Below are 14,453 nucleotides of genomic sequence, written 5' to 3'. Positions count from 1 at the left end.
GCGGCGGGGGGTGGCCACTTTCAAATGGAGAGGGCGGCGGCGGGGACGCCGCGGCGGAGGGAGCGGGGCTTGGTTGCGCCGCAAGAAGGTGTCATCACTGCACCGGGGCTAATTCCGGCGGAGGTGCCGGGAGTTACTTTCCCCTCCTCCCGCGCTGTTGTTTCTGTCGCCGCGGGAGGAGGAGGAGGACCCGGAGGGAGGAGGGAGGGCGGGAGGGGGCGGCGCCGCCGGAGCCGCGGCCCTGCGCACACCCCGGCGGCCAGGCGGGCGGGCGGGCGCCGTGAGGTGCGGTCCCCGTTGCGGGGCGGCGGCCAGCTCCCCCAGCCCCGGCTCCCCCCTCCTGGGTCCCCAGCTCTCAGCCCCAGTCTGACCGGCTCTCCCCCCATCCACCCCAGGGGCCTCCGCCCGGCTGTCCTCACCGGGCTCCCCCGGCCCCGGTTTCCCACCCCGGCTCCCCCTCCGGGCGCGCGGGGGCGGCCGCAGCCCCGGCGCCCGGTGAATGCAGCGAGCAGACAAAAAAGCGGGCGATTTAAACGTGCCTTCGAAACCCGTTAGGAATGCGTCGTTACCCGGGGACCGTTTAAAAGCAGCTTGGGCTGGCTTTCTAGTAACGTGGAGGCAGGCGCCCCACCTCGCCTCGGCGGGGCCCAGGGCCCGTCGCCCTGTGTTTACCCCGGCCAAGAGGGATTTACATTTTTTTTTCTTTTTTAAGGTGATAGCTGCACTTGAATGACTTAAGGCAGCTACATTTTTAGGAAAGTGGGAGAGAATCTGAGGTTTCCATTAATGGGAATGCTGAGGGGCTTCTTTCCCAAAGGTTTTTCTTCGGTGAACTATTTTTCCTTTTTAGAAACCCCCCTGCGAGAGGCTAGCTCTCTAGTTACTTGTAGCTCAAGGCTGATATCTTTCAAAGCTAATGAACTAGTTTAAGACACAGAGAAATGATTTCCCTGAAAGCTGTTTTAGATAGTGATCCACCAATGGTTAGAGATTATTACTATGGTAAGTTTCATTTTGATCAAATAACAGCTAATCAAGATTTAATCACTTCTAGGTGGAGAAAAGAAGCGTTCCATGTAACTCTGCTTACTTTGACTTAACACTTTCGATACTGTAATTTGGCTTATTAGACTGTGCAACGAATGTTGGAGAGGTTCATAGGATGTTCTGTGGGTGACGCTTTCTAGCAAATGCCTGCAACCCAGAATTTTTATTACCCTTTTATCCCAAATATTTCAGTCTTATTTAATGTCACTTTTAAATGAGATGACTTTCTCATTGTTTGGTATTTTGCTTTCTTCCTTAAGTTTGTGTATTTTTATATCTGTGTATGATCTGGCATTTTCATTTCAACATCTAGGACAGATAGTCTTCAGCTAGTTAAGTGTTATGTTTCTCCATATCTGCCTTCATCCTTATACTAGCCAGAGATAAAGGGAGTTGCTTGACATTTAGTGGAACTTGAACCTGATTCTGTCTAAAGATCATAGGCTGCTTTCTAGTAAGAAAAGTTGGATGGGTTGCCACAGAGATTTTAACTTTGACGAAGGTAGATTTATGTTCATCTAAAAGAACCCCCCCCCCCACCTTGTTAACTCTTCCTCCGTTGCTTGACAGGTTTTCAGCCTATAAATGAGTGTTTTAGTCTTATTTGTTACCCAAGGTTGAAAGAGTAAATAGAAAGGGAAAACAATGGAAAAATAGTGTGACTGAGAGTGAGACCAGAGAGAAAAGACTCTTTGGAGTTCAAGGAAATGTTATATTTTAGAAACAACTGTTGCTTAGCCCAGAGGCTTGGGGAGAAGTATTAAGTAAAAAACACTTAGAAGACTTGGTGAGAATAAAAGCAGACCTCCATGTGTCTCACCTATGGTAGGCACTTCATAAATACTGATTTTTGACTTCAAGGAGGCCTTAGTGGCTTAAAGTCTTATCACGGAAGTGGCTTTACATGTACAGTGTTGAAAATTAGAAAATACAGAGGAGCAAATATAACACATTCCTACCACCCAGACATCACCATTGGATCACTTTCCAGATAATTGTCTATGCGGATGTGTGTGTTTTAGTCACAATGAGATCATTACTGTATATACAGTTCTGTAAGGAGTTTTTTCCCCCGTCAACTAGTTTCATAAGTTCTAATCTCATTACTTGGATGTGTTCAGATTTCCTCATTTGGTCCCAAAATATAACAGCAGCTTTGTGTAAAGCACTGTCCAGTCGAAGATCATTTATTGCTTCTGATTATTTCCTGTAAGGAGATTTTAATCTGTATTAACTTTTGACAGAACCTCTGACATTGAGCAGGCAAGTCTTTGGAATTAATCATGACTGGATTTTAAAAAAGTTGGAAATGATAATAGCGGTTTATTGTAATTTGAAGTCTTAGGTTCAGAGATTATCTGTTTGAAAAATGCTTGAAAGAAATTGCCTGATGTATTTATCCACAGAGTTGTTGGAAAAAGAATTATCTGCTGTTTGTGTTTTGGTACGGAGGTGGTGGCAACAGCAAATATCAGGACATCGAACCCTGATCATGGCCTGTATCTTTAGGATTTGTCAGGAGTGAGGAGGCCATTTGTAGGTCTCATGGTTCGATTGCTTTCTTACTTCTATTGGTGAAGATCTTCCCTCATTTAGTATTATGGGCCACGTTTTACACCATTACAGTTAGTGGCGTGTTAGAATTTGCATTATAAACCCAGTTTTCCCACAAGGTTAATAAAATATATCTCCTCTGGAGAAAATACGACATCTTAGCCAATACATGTTGCTTTTTAATTTGGATCGGCATTAAAAATTTGTCTTGATTGTTCAAACAGTGGGAGTTATACCAGAGTTAAACTTCTTTCCTCCCCTCCCTGTCCAAGCCAAAAGTTAGAATATCGACACTGTCTTCAACAATACCTTTTTCTTTTTAATTTTAATAAAGGGTGGCTTTGCTTGGAGTTGTTACTTTCTTAGATGGTGTCAGAAGCCTGCTAGGAGCCTTAATTGGGGAAGTGTTTTAATTCCTGAGACAGTAAGCTGTTTCCTTGAACATTTTAGTATTCAGTCTGTTTTCTCCGTTTTCAAGATCTTGTAGCACTTTATGTGATCATGTATTTTAAATTTGGGTAATTAATGTGTTTATTATTTGTAGTATATAATATTTCGGAAAGTTGAGACTTAATTGAAAGAGTCTCTTGTCATTTGCCTGGTGTCTTCCTATAAAAATATTGGTCTGTGATGGTGAGGGTATTTATTTTGATGTTTTCTCAGTTGGTGGGCTCTAATGGAATAAGTTACTCTGCATTCCTAATAGAGGCAAGAGTGGCCCCAGAGGGCCTTTTTACCTTGGAGTGGAAGTGGCATCTAGTCTGTAAGTTTAGCTAGGGTCCAGTGTCATAGAACACAGAGAAAATCTAGTCTTATGAGGATGTTGATCGGGACTGGTCATGTTATTGTGGCCTTTTCTAGCCAAGACCTTGAGTGATTGCTAAGGATGTCTTTCCCCACCTGAAAGCTACGAACATAAAGACTGGGAGATGTGGAATGGGAAGCTTAGTCGCTGGGGAAGGGACTGTGTATTGCCGTTTCGAATCCTTTATTAACTCTAGAACAGTGGTCTATGATGTGCACTTAACAGATGTTCAAGGACTGAATTTAGGATTAGTCGAAAACCTGTCTAATACTTAGTTTTGGCTTTTGGTTCTTCAGGTAGAGTCAAGACATAATAAGGTGATTGAGGACAGTTGGTATGAGTTCATTTTTAAAACGTTATAGATTCTTTTGGGCTTATTTGTTGGAGGAATTGGACTACAGTATCCTCTTGTTTTGAAAGCACTTAACAATTGACGATAATGTATTTCTTTTCTTTTTTTTCTTTTGAGGAAGATTAGCCCCGAGCTAACATCTGCTGCCAATCCTCCTCTTTTTGATGAGGAAGACTGGCCCTGAGCTAACATCCATGCCCATCTTCCTCTACTTTATATGTGGGACGCCTACCACAGCATGGCTTGCCAAGCAGTGCCATGTCTGCACCCGGGATCCGAACCTGCGAACCCCGGGCTGCCCAACCGAAATGTGCGCTCTTAACTGCTGAGCCACCAGGCCGGCCCCTAAGATATTTCTTAATATTGATCATTTAGTCTTTGCACAGGAGATTTTATCAATTTGAAGATTCGCGACAGTTTCTAAGAAGTTGTTTTAACAGAAAATTTCAGTGTTGAGGGTCCAGACTGAACCATAAAATGAGCATCTTTTTTCTTTACTCCTTACACCAGGGTGAGGAGCAGGAATTGGCAAGGTTGACAAGTTACCAGACTTTGAGCTGCATAGTTTGGTTTTGTTTAGCACAAAGTACACTGAACATGATTTAAGATTTTTGTTGATTACTCATAGTCATCTTTATAAGCATCAGTTATTTCCGTGTTGAAATATAATGATGTACTTAATATATGTAGGCTGAGTCCTGGTGTTGTGTAACTTTTACAAGTCAGGGACACTTTTGAGATCTAAAACCTGTGGAATCTCTCCCCCAGAAAGAGCAGGCTGCCCTGAAATTGCGTGTCTTTTAAGGGATCCCATGGGCACCTTTAAGTGCGTCCTTGGATTCTAGTTTAGGGTTTAATTTCTGGTGACTTCTTTTTATGATTTCTCTCTGATCCTTTTACATCGCTATTAACCGTGTATTGTAGTTAAAATGCCTGTCTAGAACAGTCGTTTTTTCTGCTAATTGGTTATTGTCTTGAAAATCAGATAAGAAGCTTGTTAGAAGTTTTTATAACTTAGTGTACACTGGCCCCAAGTAGGAGCCTCGGGGGTTTTTCTTTGAGAAATATTCACAGGTTTCTAGACATGGCCTTTATTTAAGGTGCTTAGAGCACGTCCTCCCCCTTCTTATTCCCTGTTTGATTTTTGTCTGGTCTGGTTAAGCACTGGAGTAAGTGTGCCTCTGATCCTTGACTTGGGAAGCTTTAAGGTACTTATCAGTTGTCCAGGGCCTGATAATTGATTCACATTTCTCTAAACGTACATAATGCTGGTTTATAAACATCATGCTGCCAGTCTGTTGATTTATAGCAGGGATCAGTAAACTTTTTTGTAAAGGGCCAGATAATAAATATTTTAGGCTTTGTGGATCTGACAGTCTCTGTTACAACTGTTCAGTTCTGCCGTTGTAAGTGTGAAAGCAATCAGTGGACAATAGGGAAATGAATGAAGATGGCTGTGTTCCAATAAAAACTCTATTTATGGACAGTGAAATTTGAATTTTGTGTAATTTTTATGTGTCATGAAATGTTCTTTTGATTTCACCCCCATTTAAATGGTTGGGAACTATTTTAAATCTGTAAAAGCCATTCTTAGCTGAGGGGCTGGACAAAAGCAGACTGTGGACCCCTGCTTTATAGAGAGACACAGCATTACCTGGTCACCACATTGTTTCTGCTGGGGCTGTGTTCCCTTTCTGGTAGGAACCTGGAATAGCAAGTTGAAGTCAGAAGTTTGATAAATCTGAAGTCTGTGACTCTTAAGTCTTTGGTTCCTAGATCCCCTTTGAGGATAAATGTGTGACAAGAGACCCTGTGCACCTAGGAAAGCACACCTAGGCAGTCACACCCTTGAAGGGCACCAGGCCAAGAAGCCCTGTGTAAGGGGCTGTGCATTATGAACCAAGGTTCCTTGCAGAGGGAGATAACCTCTCTCCAGGTAGGGTGTATGTGTCACACCAATCAGAAGTTAAGGCCTGCTGCTCAGAGGACTCACACCCCTGTGATAGTGTTCAGGAAACCCCTAGCACACTCTTTTTCCACCTCTATCTCTTGTATACTCCACCAGGCAGAATAGTATTTGCAGCTCTCTTCACATCAGCTTGCCAGGAAACCATGTTTCAATTTCCAAGTTAACAGACTGTTGTTCATTGATTACATTTTAGTTGTCTGCTTCCTGATAACATAATGCATGGCCTTAATCTTTCAGATAACCTTTTTCTAAACCCCGGTAGGCTTCTGGGAGGGGGATGCCCATGGTCCAGGCACCTGGCAGGAGGTGGATGGCCCATCCACTTTGGGAACTTGTCATAGGTTTGGCGACTGGCTTTGCCCTAGACCAATCTGCATCTTTGCTCATGCTGCTTAACCTCTCCAGAATTCAATATACTTGTCTTTAACATTATGAAAGGTAGATTAAATTATCTCCGAAATGTTCTCTAGTCCTGCAATTATGGTTTTATGGGTTTCTTTTGGGATGATTTCCTATAGACGCAATCCATGGGTGAGAAGCTTTTCAGCTTTAGCCTTGGGGAATATTCTCCAGACCTTGCTACTAGGTTTTGAGACCATCTTATGTTTCCATGACCATAATAACAAGACTTGTAAAATTGCGATGAAATGTTTGCTTTCATACGTAACTCAGATGATGTGTAAATGCAGTTTTTGTTAAGTGTGCCATCTAGGTCTCATATACAATATTGGGAGTCTTTTTTTTAAACAGTACTTTAAAAATTTTTGGTGACTTAACATTGTTAGTGGTAACTGATAGTTTCTGACAACTGGCTATAATCAAGGAACAAAGTTCCTCAAAACAGCTGCATTTCAATCTGTGCGCAGTGTAATTGTCATTAGCTGGTTGAGTCTGGTTTCTGCAGAAGCTGCCTTGTATATCCTGTCTAAGAACATCTGGTTTGAGCACTTAAAAATCTTCTAAAATTACCCTGTAGACACTTTGCATTTATTGACCTATTCTTCCAAGAGTAGAATAAGGGTTTGTAGACTCTTTTCCCATCCTTACCCTTACCTGGCTTCATTCAGAAACGATTAACGTTTGGTTTTTCTAAAGTGTCTTTTTTCAGTGAACTTTTTTTTGAGAGTTTGAACCTGAAGATTTGCCTGTGTGTGTGTGTGTCTATGTGTGTATAATATAAATTAGAATTTGGTTCAGAGACCCCAAAGCAGAATAGAACACTAACTTCTGATTTCAGTGAAATGCTTTAGAAAAAACTTTATTTTCCTGTATTCTGAAGAGGTTGGTCTTAACTTAGTTTTCCCGGTAAATTGTTTAAAAAAAAGTGTGAAAAGAGGAAGAGAAGCTATAGGACAAATAGGCTTTATCTCTTTTCAGAATATGCCTTCTGAGTAGTAGCACTGTGTTAAGGAAGATTCTGAAGTCACGTCTGGGCTTATGGAAAAGAACGACCTAATTTATTAACCATGCCTGCCATAGATGGAGGAAATGGTGTATTTGGTAGCCATCTCTGGAATGTAGTGTTTTTATTTTTATTCCAAAATAGTACTATTGATATGGATAGGAAGTTGAATGTTTATTCTTTAAAGGTAGTTTAAACCTTAAATTTTCCTGTCTGGGTTAGTTTTTTCTGTTATTGCATATGTTTTTTAGTGACCTGCTACTGGTGTTGGCTATTGAAGACTTTTGCCTTTGAAGTAAATAATGAATGGGTGATAATATATAGCATTATCCTATCGCCTTTTCTAATTTTTCCTCCTGCACCATTTCATTAGGTATTCTTTTGAAGCAAGACAAGCCTCTGATAACCCATCTCAGGAAGGAGGCGGAAGATACATAGTGTGTATTAATGGCTGCTCAGTTTAGGCTGGTGCTTTCATGGGGCCTGGCAGTTGTGCTCCCAGGGTCTTTTGTATATGATGAAGAGCAGGGAAGAAAGGTTTTGGATTTTAAATCTTTACTATTATAAGTGTTTCTTTATATGTCTTTGGCATCTCTCCATTTCTGAGCATCTAGATCTAACAGAAAGCAGTTCTTAGATGGAAATAGGGGTAGAAGCTCAAGATTGGAGGCCCTGGTGACTGCCTGCCCTTATTGTTTGGGTGTGGATTCATTTACCCCCATGTCAAGGGAAGTTGAAAAAATACCTTCCAAATACAAACGATTGGAATGTTTTGTCATAGCTGCTGTTCAGTTGCTGCCTTAGCAGCTACAGAGACCTGGGAGGGGGTAAATAACTGGTTGTAGGGCTCGTAAGCAGCCATTGGATTATTTACAAATTGGCAAATGGGAGCTGCTTGTGATTCTTTTAGAGCCAGTCAAATTTCTGAATTCCTTAAAATCTTGAAAAATACTTCTATTGACTTTTAAAGTTTGAGTTTAAAAATAATTTATAACAAATTTACAGTGAACTAATGTCTAACAGCACTTGGACTCTTAGTAATGTTCAGGAGAGTAAATATTGCAGTTATAATTATCTGGTCAGTTCTTGTAATCTTTTCTTTTTTTGGGAGAGGTGGTTATGTATTGCTAATATAAACTCTTTTCAGCTGAATGTTTTCAATTGTGACATCTTTGCAAAAGCTCTGTAATAGCTTGGGAGCATTTTCTTTAAACAAATTTTGATATATGACATTATAAAGGACACGTTTTTAAAAGTTCCATTTTTGGGGGTTGAAATATTTAGACAAAGTTAAAACTTTAACACTTAAGATCTAAGCAGTTTGTCAGTTAAATCAAATCTATGACTATTTCTTTTTGACCAGATATAACCCTTTGGTTAAAGTGAGAAATCTGAGTTTGATTTATAGTCACACTAGTACTTTTTGACGTTCTGTGAGCATACAAATTAGATAATGTTGTCAATTTGAAAACTTCCTATCTAGGCGATTAATGTTTGCTTTAAAAACTGAGGTAATCAGCTGGATTTCCTTCACATTTAGGGACAGGAAATTACTGAGAAGTATAGGTCATTATTATATTTGGGTACTTTGTTACCTTGGGCATTGTATACTTCATAGAAGACAAGAAAGTGGCCTATAAAGAAAATATAAATCTTTTATGGTGGGTAGTCTATGATTAATAACTTAGGAATCAAATTATCAATTACATAGTGTTAAAAATAATATTCAAATTGTGTGACCTTACCAAACAGGAGCAGAAAGGAACACTTTTTATGTAAGACTACTCAGTGCCTGAAAATATGTTTTTACTTTATACGTTTTCTAAATACATTTTTTTAACACAGTCCACTTAGATTATTAACTTTGACAGAATGGAAGGACACCAATAAATTTAAAAATAATGTGATGGAAGTTACTCTAGGTGAAGGTCAATTAGATATTAAAGTGAAAGCATCTCAGATTCTGTAGAGCTGAGTGAGCATGGGATACAGTTTATGTACGGGAACTCAGTCGTTCATCCAATAGGTTATTTTAATACGTAGCATTGCATTAGCTGATGTATAGAGAAGTACGTAGAGGTCTTTAATTGAGTACCTTCTAGAACTTCGTGAGAGTGAAATAAATAAGAATGAAAACATAGTGGATAAAATTGATATTTTGAGGGAGAAACCAGCCTTTCTGCATATGAGCCATAAGATAATTAAAATCACTAGGGTGTAATCCTTGTTATAGCTGCAGAGTTTATGGCCTGATAAATGGTTCCTGTTCCACCACAGAGAGTAATTCTAGTAACTGGACAGTTTGTTTTCCTCAAATGGGTCCCTCTTTCCTAGGCATAGCGTTGGATAAACACCCTTAAATTCTTAATCATCTTATTCTTTTGTAAAAGCCCTTCTATGCTTGTCCCCGAGATCATTTCTCATTCTTCCTTAGTTAGAATCACATACCAGTCATGCCTCCCTGGGACCACACCCGGTCACTGAACTTGTTCACCCAACTTGTTCACTTGCACATTCCTGGGCCACCTGGGGGTTGGGTTCCCTCAGCTAATGACTGCTCTTCATTTAGTGCCTGCTGATTTTTTTCCCCCAATTTCAGTCCAAGGAAACTTAAATTTCAGGATTTTGAGGAAGCTCACTGTCTCATGTACATATATTCCATGTCCCACTGTAATCCATGAACAGTAACCTGGGAACCTTTATAGTAGTTATCGCACCGAAGCTACTTGTTTAGTTACTTGCTTACTGTGTCTCCCCTTGGGCTATTCCATATCTTGTTCACCATCTCTCTGGCATTTAACTCAATATGATTTTGATTAAATTAATATATTAGCTAATCTACTACATTTTATCCCTATTACAGAAGAGATTGAAGAACAGTAATCTACATGTAGTCTAAACAGGGATTTGGGCCAGCAAGCAGGAAGATGCCTGTGTTTCCTGAGGAGATGGTGCCCTGAGCAGTCACCACATGTGCCTGGTTGTCTTGGCATGTCCCTCCCTGCAGTGGAGATGGAGGTGCCAAAGGACTGTCACTTGACAGATGCAGCCAGGGTCTTGGCCAACGACCTCCTCTTATTTGTTCTTTCCAGGCAGTGTTCTGATTATAATCAGCCTTCCTAGGCAGTCTTAGTCTTTTTGGGCCAAGACCCAAATGCCCCAAAATTAGTATTTTTGTCTGCCTACCTGTTATGCTTCTCATGGCAAATGGACACTCCAGGCTCCTGTAAATTGCATCACCACTTTGAGTCAGTTTTGATGAAACCAGACAGAATGTCAGGATGAGCCACGTTGAGGACTGGACCCAGAATTCTGGGAGTGTCTCTTGTAGCTGCCCTGTGAGGCCTTGTTTTGCTCAAGACCCTTGTCTGATGTCTTTAATTTAATTTCATATTTAATTTGAGAGGATCTCTGTTCTCCAGAACTTAACTATAAGCTTTTAGAGACACATACATATGGAACATTTAAGTGATGGTGCAAGGCAGGAGTTGATTGACTATTAAAGAAAACAGTACATTAAAAAGCAAAGTGAAAAAGTTCTGAAGAAGAAAAAAGTGGAAATGAGTGGCACAGAATGTAGTAATATAGTGTTTTTAACTGGAATCATGCACGATACTTAGTGTCTTTGAGCTGATCTCTAGAGAAGAGGTGAGACTGGGGTAGGTGGGGAGGAAAGGGCAAAGGTGCAGCATTAGTGGAAGTTGAGAACGGAGAGAGGGGATGTGTTCAAGGGCAGAGACCCGGCCCGGCTGAGGCAAGCTGGCCATGGGGGCTTGTTAGGAGAGATGCTTGAGTGGAGCTGGGAGGGGTCGTGGAGAGAAAACCTGAGTTTCTGCCTGCACTGTTTGCAGTGTGGAACAGAGGGAGAGATTTGCATAGGGAATAGCTTGATGAGGTCACCTCATAGGGAGGATTGATTTGTTGTAATAATTGGAAGGAGTAGGCATGGAGAATGGGAGGGTGATGCTTAAAGCAATCTAGGTATAGGTAGTTGAAGACAGACCTGGGGGGCTGCAGGGAGACTTGAAAGGGTCAAACATTACGGATCAACAAGCCTTGGCAATTGGATATAAGGTAAGAAGGGATGTTTAGTAAAGAAACCGAGCAAGTAGTAAGATTCCGAACGTGAAGATGCTGCGCACAGTAATATGCTAGGTTATATATATGTTGTTAACTGTTAACAGTGCTTTGCCCAAAATGTTGTGCTGCTTTTTCTGGTTACCTGCACTTCGTTCTTCAGGGCTCTGCTCAGAATCTTTTCCTGACTCCAATAGAGCCTTGTGTTGACCATTGTTGAGCACTAACCATGCTGAATTCCAGTTGACCAGACCAGAAGCTCCATGAGGTCAGGGACAGTCGTTTTCCTCCAGCCCCTCCTAATAGATTAGGTATTCAGTTGTCTGTGGGATGCACTCTATGCTACTATATCTTGCTGCTCTCTCTGGAGTGCTGCGAGTAACTTTTTAAACTGATTATTACTTATCTTACTACCATCTAGATAGTAATCAGCCATTGCCCTAAAAGAGTCAGCAAAGGTAATGATGGGAGGGCCCTCTGCCTTCTCGCGCTCGCTTTTACTGGACGGATGTTGCAGCGTACAACCACTGTGTTGTGTATCTTAAAGAGAGTAACGTACTTTGATTTTTTGATAGAGTCAGTAACCCCGGGTGAGATAAATGAGCCTCATGTCAAGGTTTAAGTACATTAGGGCTGCAGAGGAGGGATTTCTGCTGTGCGCTGACCCCCATCACTGCGCCAGTCCCTGGAGAAGCGCGGTACAGCGTTCTCAACCTTCAGTACTCAAGATTTCAGGGTGGATGAAAATGGAATTCATTAGAAGGAAAATAGTATTTTTACTCTTCTTTTACTTGCATAATTTTGCTTGAGAGAGTATTTCTCTGTGTTTAGGAGCAGCATTCTATTTTGGCCAATGCTTGCATTTTTCATTTAGTGGCTGTGGAAATAAGCGCTTTCTCTGGGATTTGTGTTTGGAAGCTGGGAGGAAGGCATTTTGATTCAAAAAGATTCTTAAGTTCTCCAAACTCTTCTATTTAGGTAAATTTAAGTTGTCCGAATGAATGAGTGAAGATATAATCAGCATTTGTTTTCTTGTTTCCAGCTCGGGAGTATTCTATGGGCTTTCTCAGCCCCTTTCTCCTCCACACAGTTCTCACCCACCTGTGAGGTGGGAACTGCCTTTTTCTTGCTCTGTCGCATCACGCTGTTACTTTTAAGGAATTCCTCTTTAAGTAGCACTTTTCTATTTTTTTTTAAGCTCTCTTGTAACATAGGCTTTGGGGAGCTGAAGCTGTTGTTAGGAATGAGTGGTCTGTTGCCTTTCCCTTTTCTCCTTGTAACTCCTGTTGAGTCCAGAGGGGAGCGGGAGTACCTGCTCTAGAAGATTGGAAGAGAGTCTAGCTGTCAGCAGTTTGTGGGTGACAGGACAGAGAAGGTGATTGTTTCAAGTGGGGAGTGGGCCACAAGTGTTTGTCAGCTGTGGAAGTTTGTGAATGGAGTGGGCCTGCCCCAGGCCGACTTGTAGGTTGCTAGTGTTATACTTTTGGGTAAAGGGGCTCTGCAGAAAAGGGGTAGGTGGATTTTAGGACAGTGACCCTGCCCCAGAGTAGGAAACCCTAGCCCACAGATAGCTCATGACCCAGATCAGGACTCATGTCCATCTCCTACTTGATAAGTTCTCTTAATGATTTTTGAATAATCAATTGATAAACAAAACCCCACAAACCTTAATTGGGTGTCTCAGAAAGAAAATGTAAAATTTTGGAATTATTGATTGAGAGCTTGAATATTTGAATGAATCGTATAGGTCTGTTTTGTAGGTGGGAACAGACTGCATTGTACGAAGTGCTTTCTGCTGTTTTTGACTTCTCTTTTACAGGTCCATTCAGAGCGGGCCTTTGGGTTTTTAATTTCTCTCCTGTTCTAGCACAGTGCTTCTCCGCACTGTTCTTGTGCGCGATACTCTAGGCAACTCCACGTTCTAATGCTGTGCTTCCCAGTGAGGGCGAGGTTGGGATGTACTTTTCTAGGGGCTGGGTGGGTAATTCTTCTGACTTGAAAAGCCCTCCTCCTTCATTGGGAATCGCTGGTCTGCAGTAAGATCAGGGTCCTAAAGATGTCAAAGTGATCAATAATTTCAGTTAGGAAAAGCTTTTTGGATTTGTTTAGAAAGCCGCCCTGTATGAATGTTACGGTGAGTCCATCTTTTTAAGTTCAGTGACTGGCCATTCGACCTCGGTCCACTGCCCTCTTTCCTAAGTGTAGTCTTTCTCTTACTTAGTGGTGTCACCAGCTGCCTGGGAGGAGTTGGCAAAGTGGGCCCGTGTCTGTATACACTGTTTCTTAGTTTGGCTGGGTCGGGTTGGACCAGGCCTGACAAGAGTTGGGGTAAAGTCTGGTAAAACTGGATTTCAAATTAGAAGCTGCCTGCCCACAGTGTGACCTTGGGCAAGTCACTACTTAGCTCTTTTTTGGCTTCAATTTACTAATGAGTATAGGGGAGGGGTCTGGATCAGAATATATCTGATGTCTGTGGTCCCTTCCTATTCTGGCTTGAATTACTGAGGGGTTGGAGATGGCGAGAGGAGGCATTACTTCGTTTGTTTTGTTCCTAGAACTCTAGGTTATTTGGCTTTTAGAATTCTTCCAGCAAAATTTCCCTGAGAAGCATAATCATGCCCAGTGCAGTGTAGATATTCACACATCCAGGCACAGCCCCATCCCCACCCCCACATACACGTGTAAAATATGAATCTGTCTCTAGTGAGGAAGCCCTGTGTTTGTCGCCGCGCGTTTTTTCCTGCAGTGCTTGCCTCCAGTCAGCTAGAGAGACTCCTGGAGTAGTTGTAGTGAGATGTCATGAGAGAGAAACCTGGCACCTTTGGGAGAGGACTGATGCGGACTTCTCCACCTCTCCCTTTTTGAACCTGTTCTGTTAATGATTGCCCCTAATTATGTGTCTTTGGTCTTTTTATTGTTTATAATTCAAATGATACTTAAAGCGATTGTTTGCTTTTGTATGCTGTGCATCCTGGGCTGCCATCTGAAGCACAACTTGATGATTGTGTATTATCCTCCTGGGTTAAGTGCTGTCTCATTGCTTTGCAGGCTGCCTGCTGTTTCCCGGGGAGATCATGAAACGAGGTCGCCTTCCCAGCAGCAGTGAGGATTCTGACGACAATGGCAGTAAGTCCTGCTCTGTTGTTCTTGGAGCCTACCAGGGTTTGGGTCAGTGTGAAAACATGATTTTTTAATGTAATGCTTTAAATAGCTGAGGCCCTTCGCCTATCTGGCGGGTCGGAGACAG

At 41.9% G+C, this 14,453-nt stretch overlaps 1 protein-coding gene across 11 annotated transcripts in view; it reads left to right on the top strand.

Annotated features, from left to right (window-relative positions):
* The window catches only part of JADE1 (jade family PHD finger 1), a 57,804-nt gene that overhangs the window by 2,582 nt on the left and 40,769 nt on the right, over positions 1 to 14,453 (top strand). For 10 of the 11 annotated variants that reach the window (XM_070609070.1, XM_070609074.1, XM_008521411.2 and 7 more), the window contains exon 2: positions 14,255 to 14,332. In XM_070609070.1, the coding sequence (XP_070465171.1) occupies positions 14,281 to 14,332 (52 nt within the window). In that variant the 5' untranslated portion in view covers positions 14,255 to 14,280. Of the gene's footprint in view, positions 1 to 245; positions 1,003 to 14,254; positions 14,333 to 14,453 lie in introns of those variants that run through there. The other variant, XM_008521410.2, reaches the window with a different exon arrangement.

Source organism: Equus przewalskii, chromosome 2, assembly GCF_037783145.1.
Source record: "Equus przewalskii isolate Varuska chromosome 2, EquPr2, whole genome shotgun sequence".
In the NCBI taxonomy this organism is placed as follows: domain Eukaryota; kingdom Metazoa; phylum Chordata; class Mammalia; order Perissodactyla; family Equidae; genus Equus; species Equus przewalskii.
This window is presented reverse-complemented; position numbering and strand designations above follow the sequence as displayed.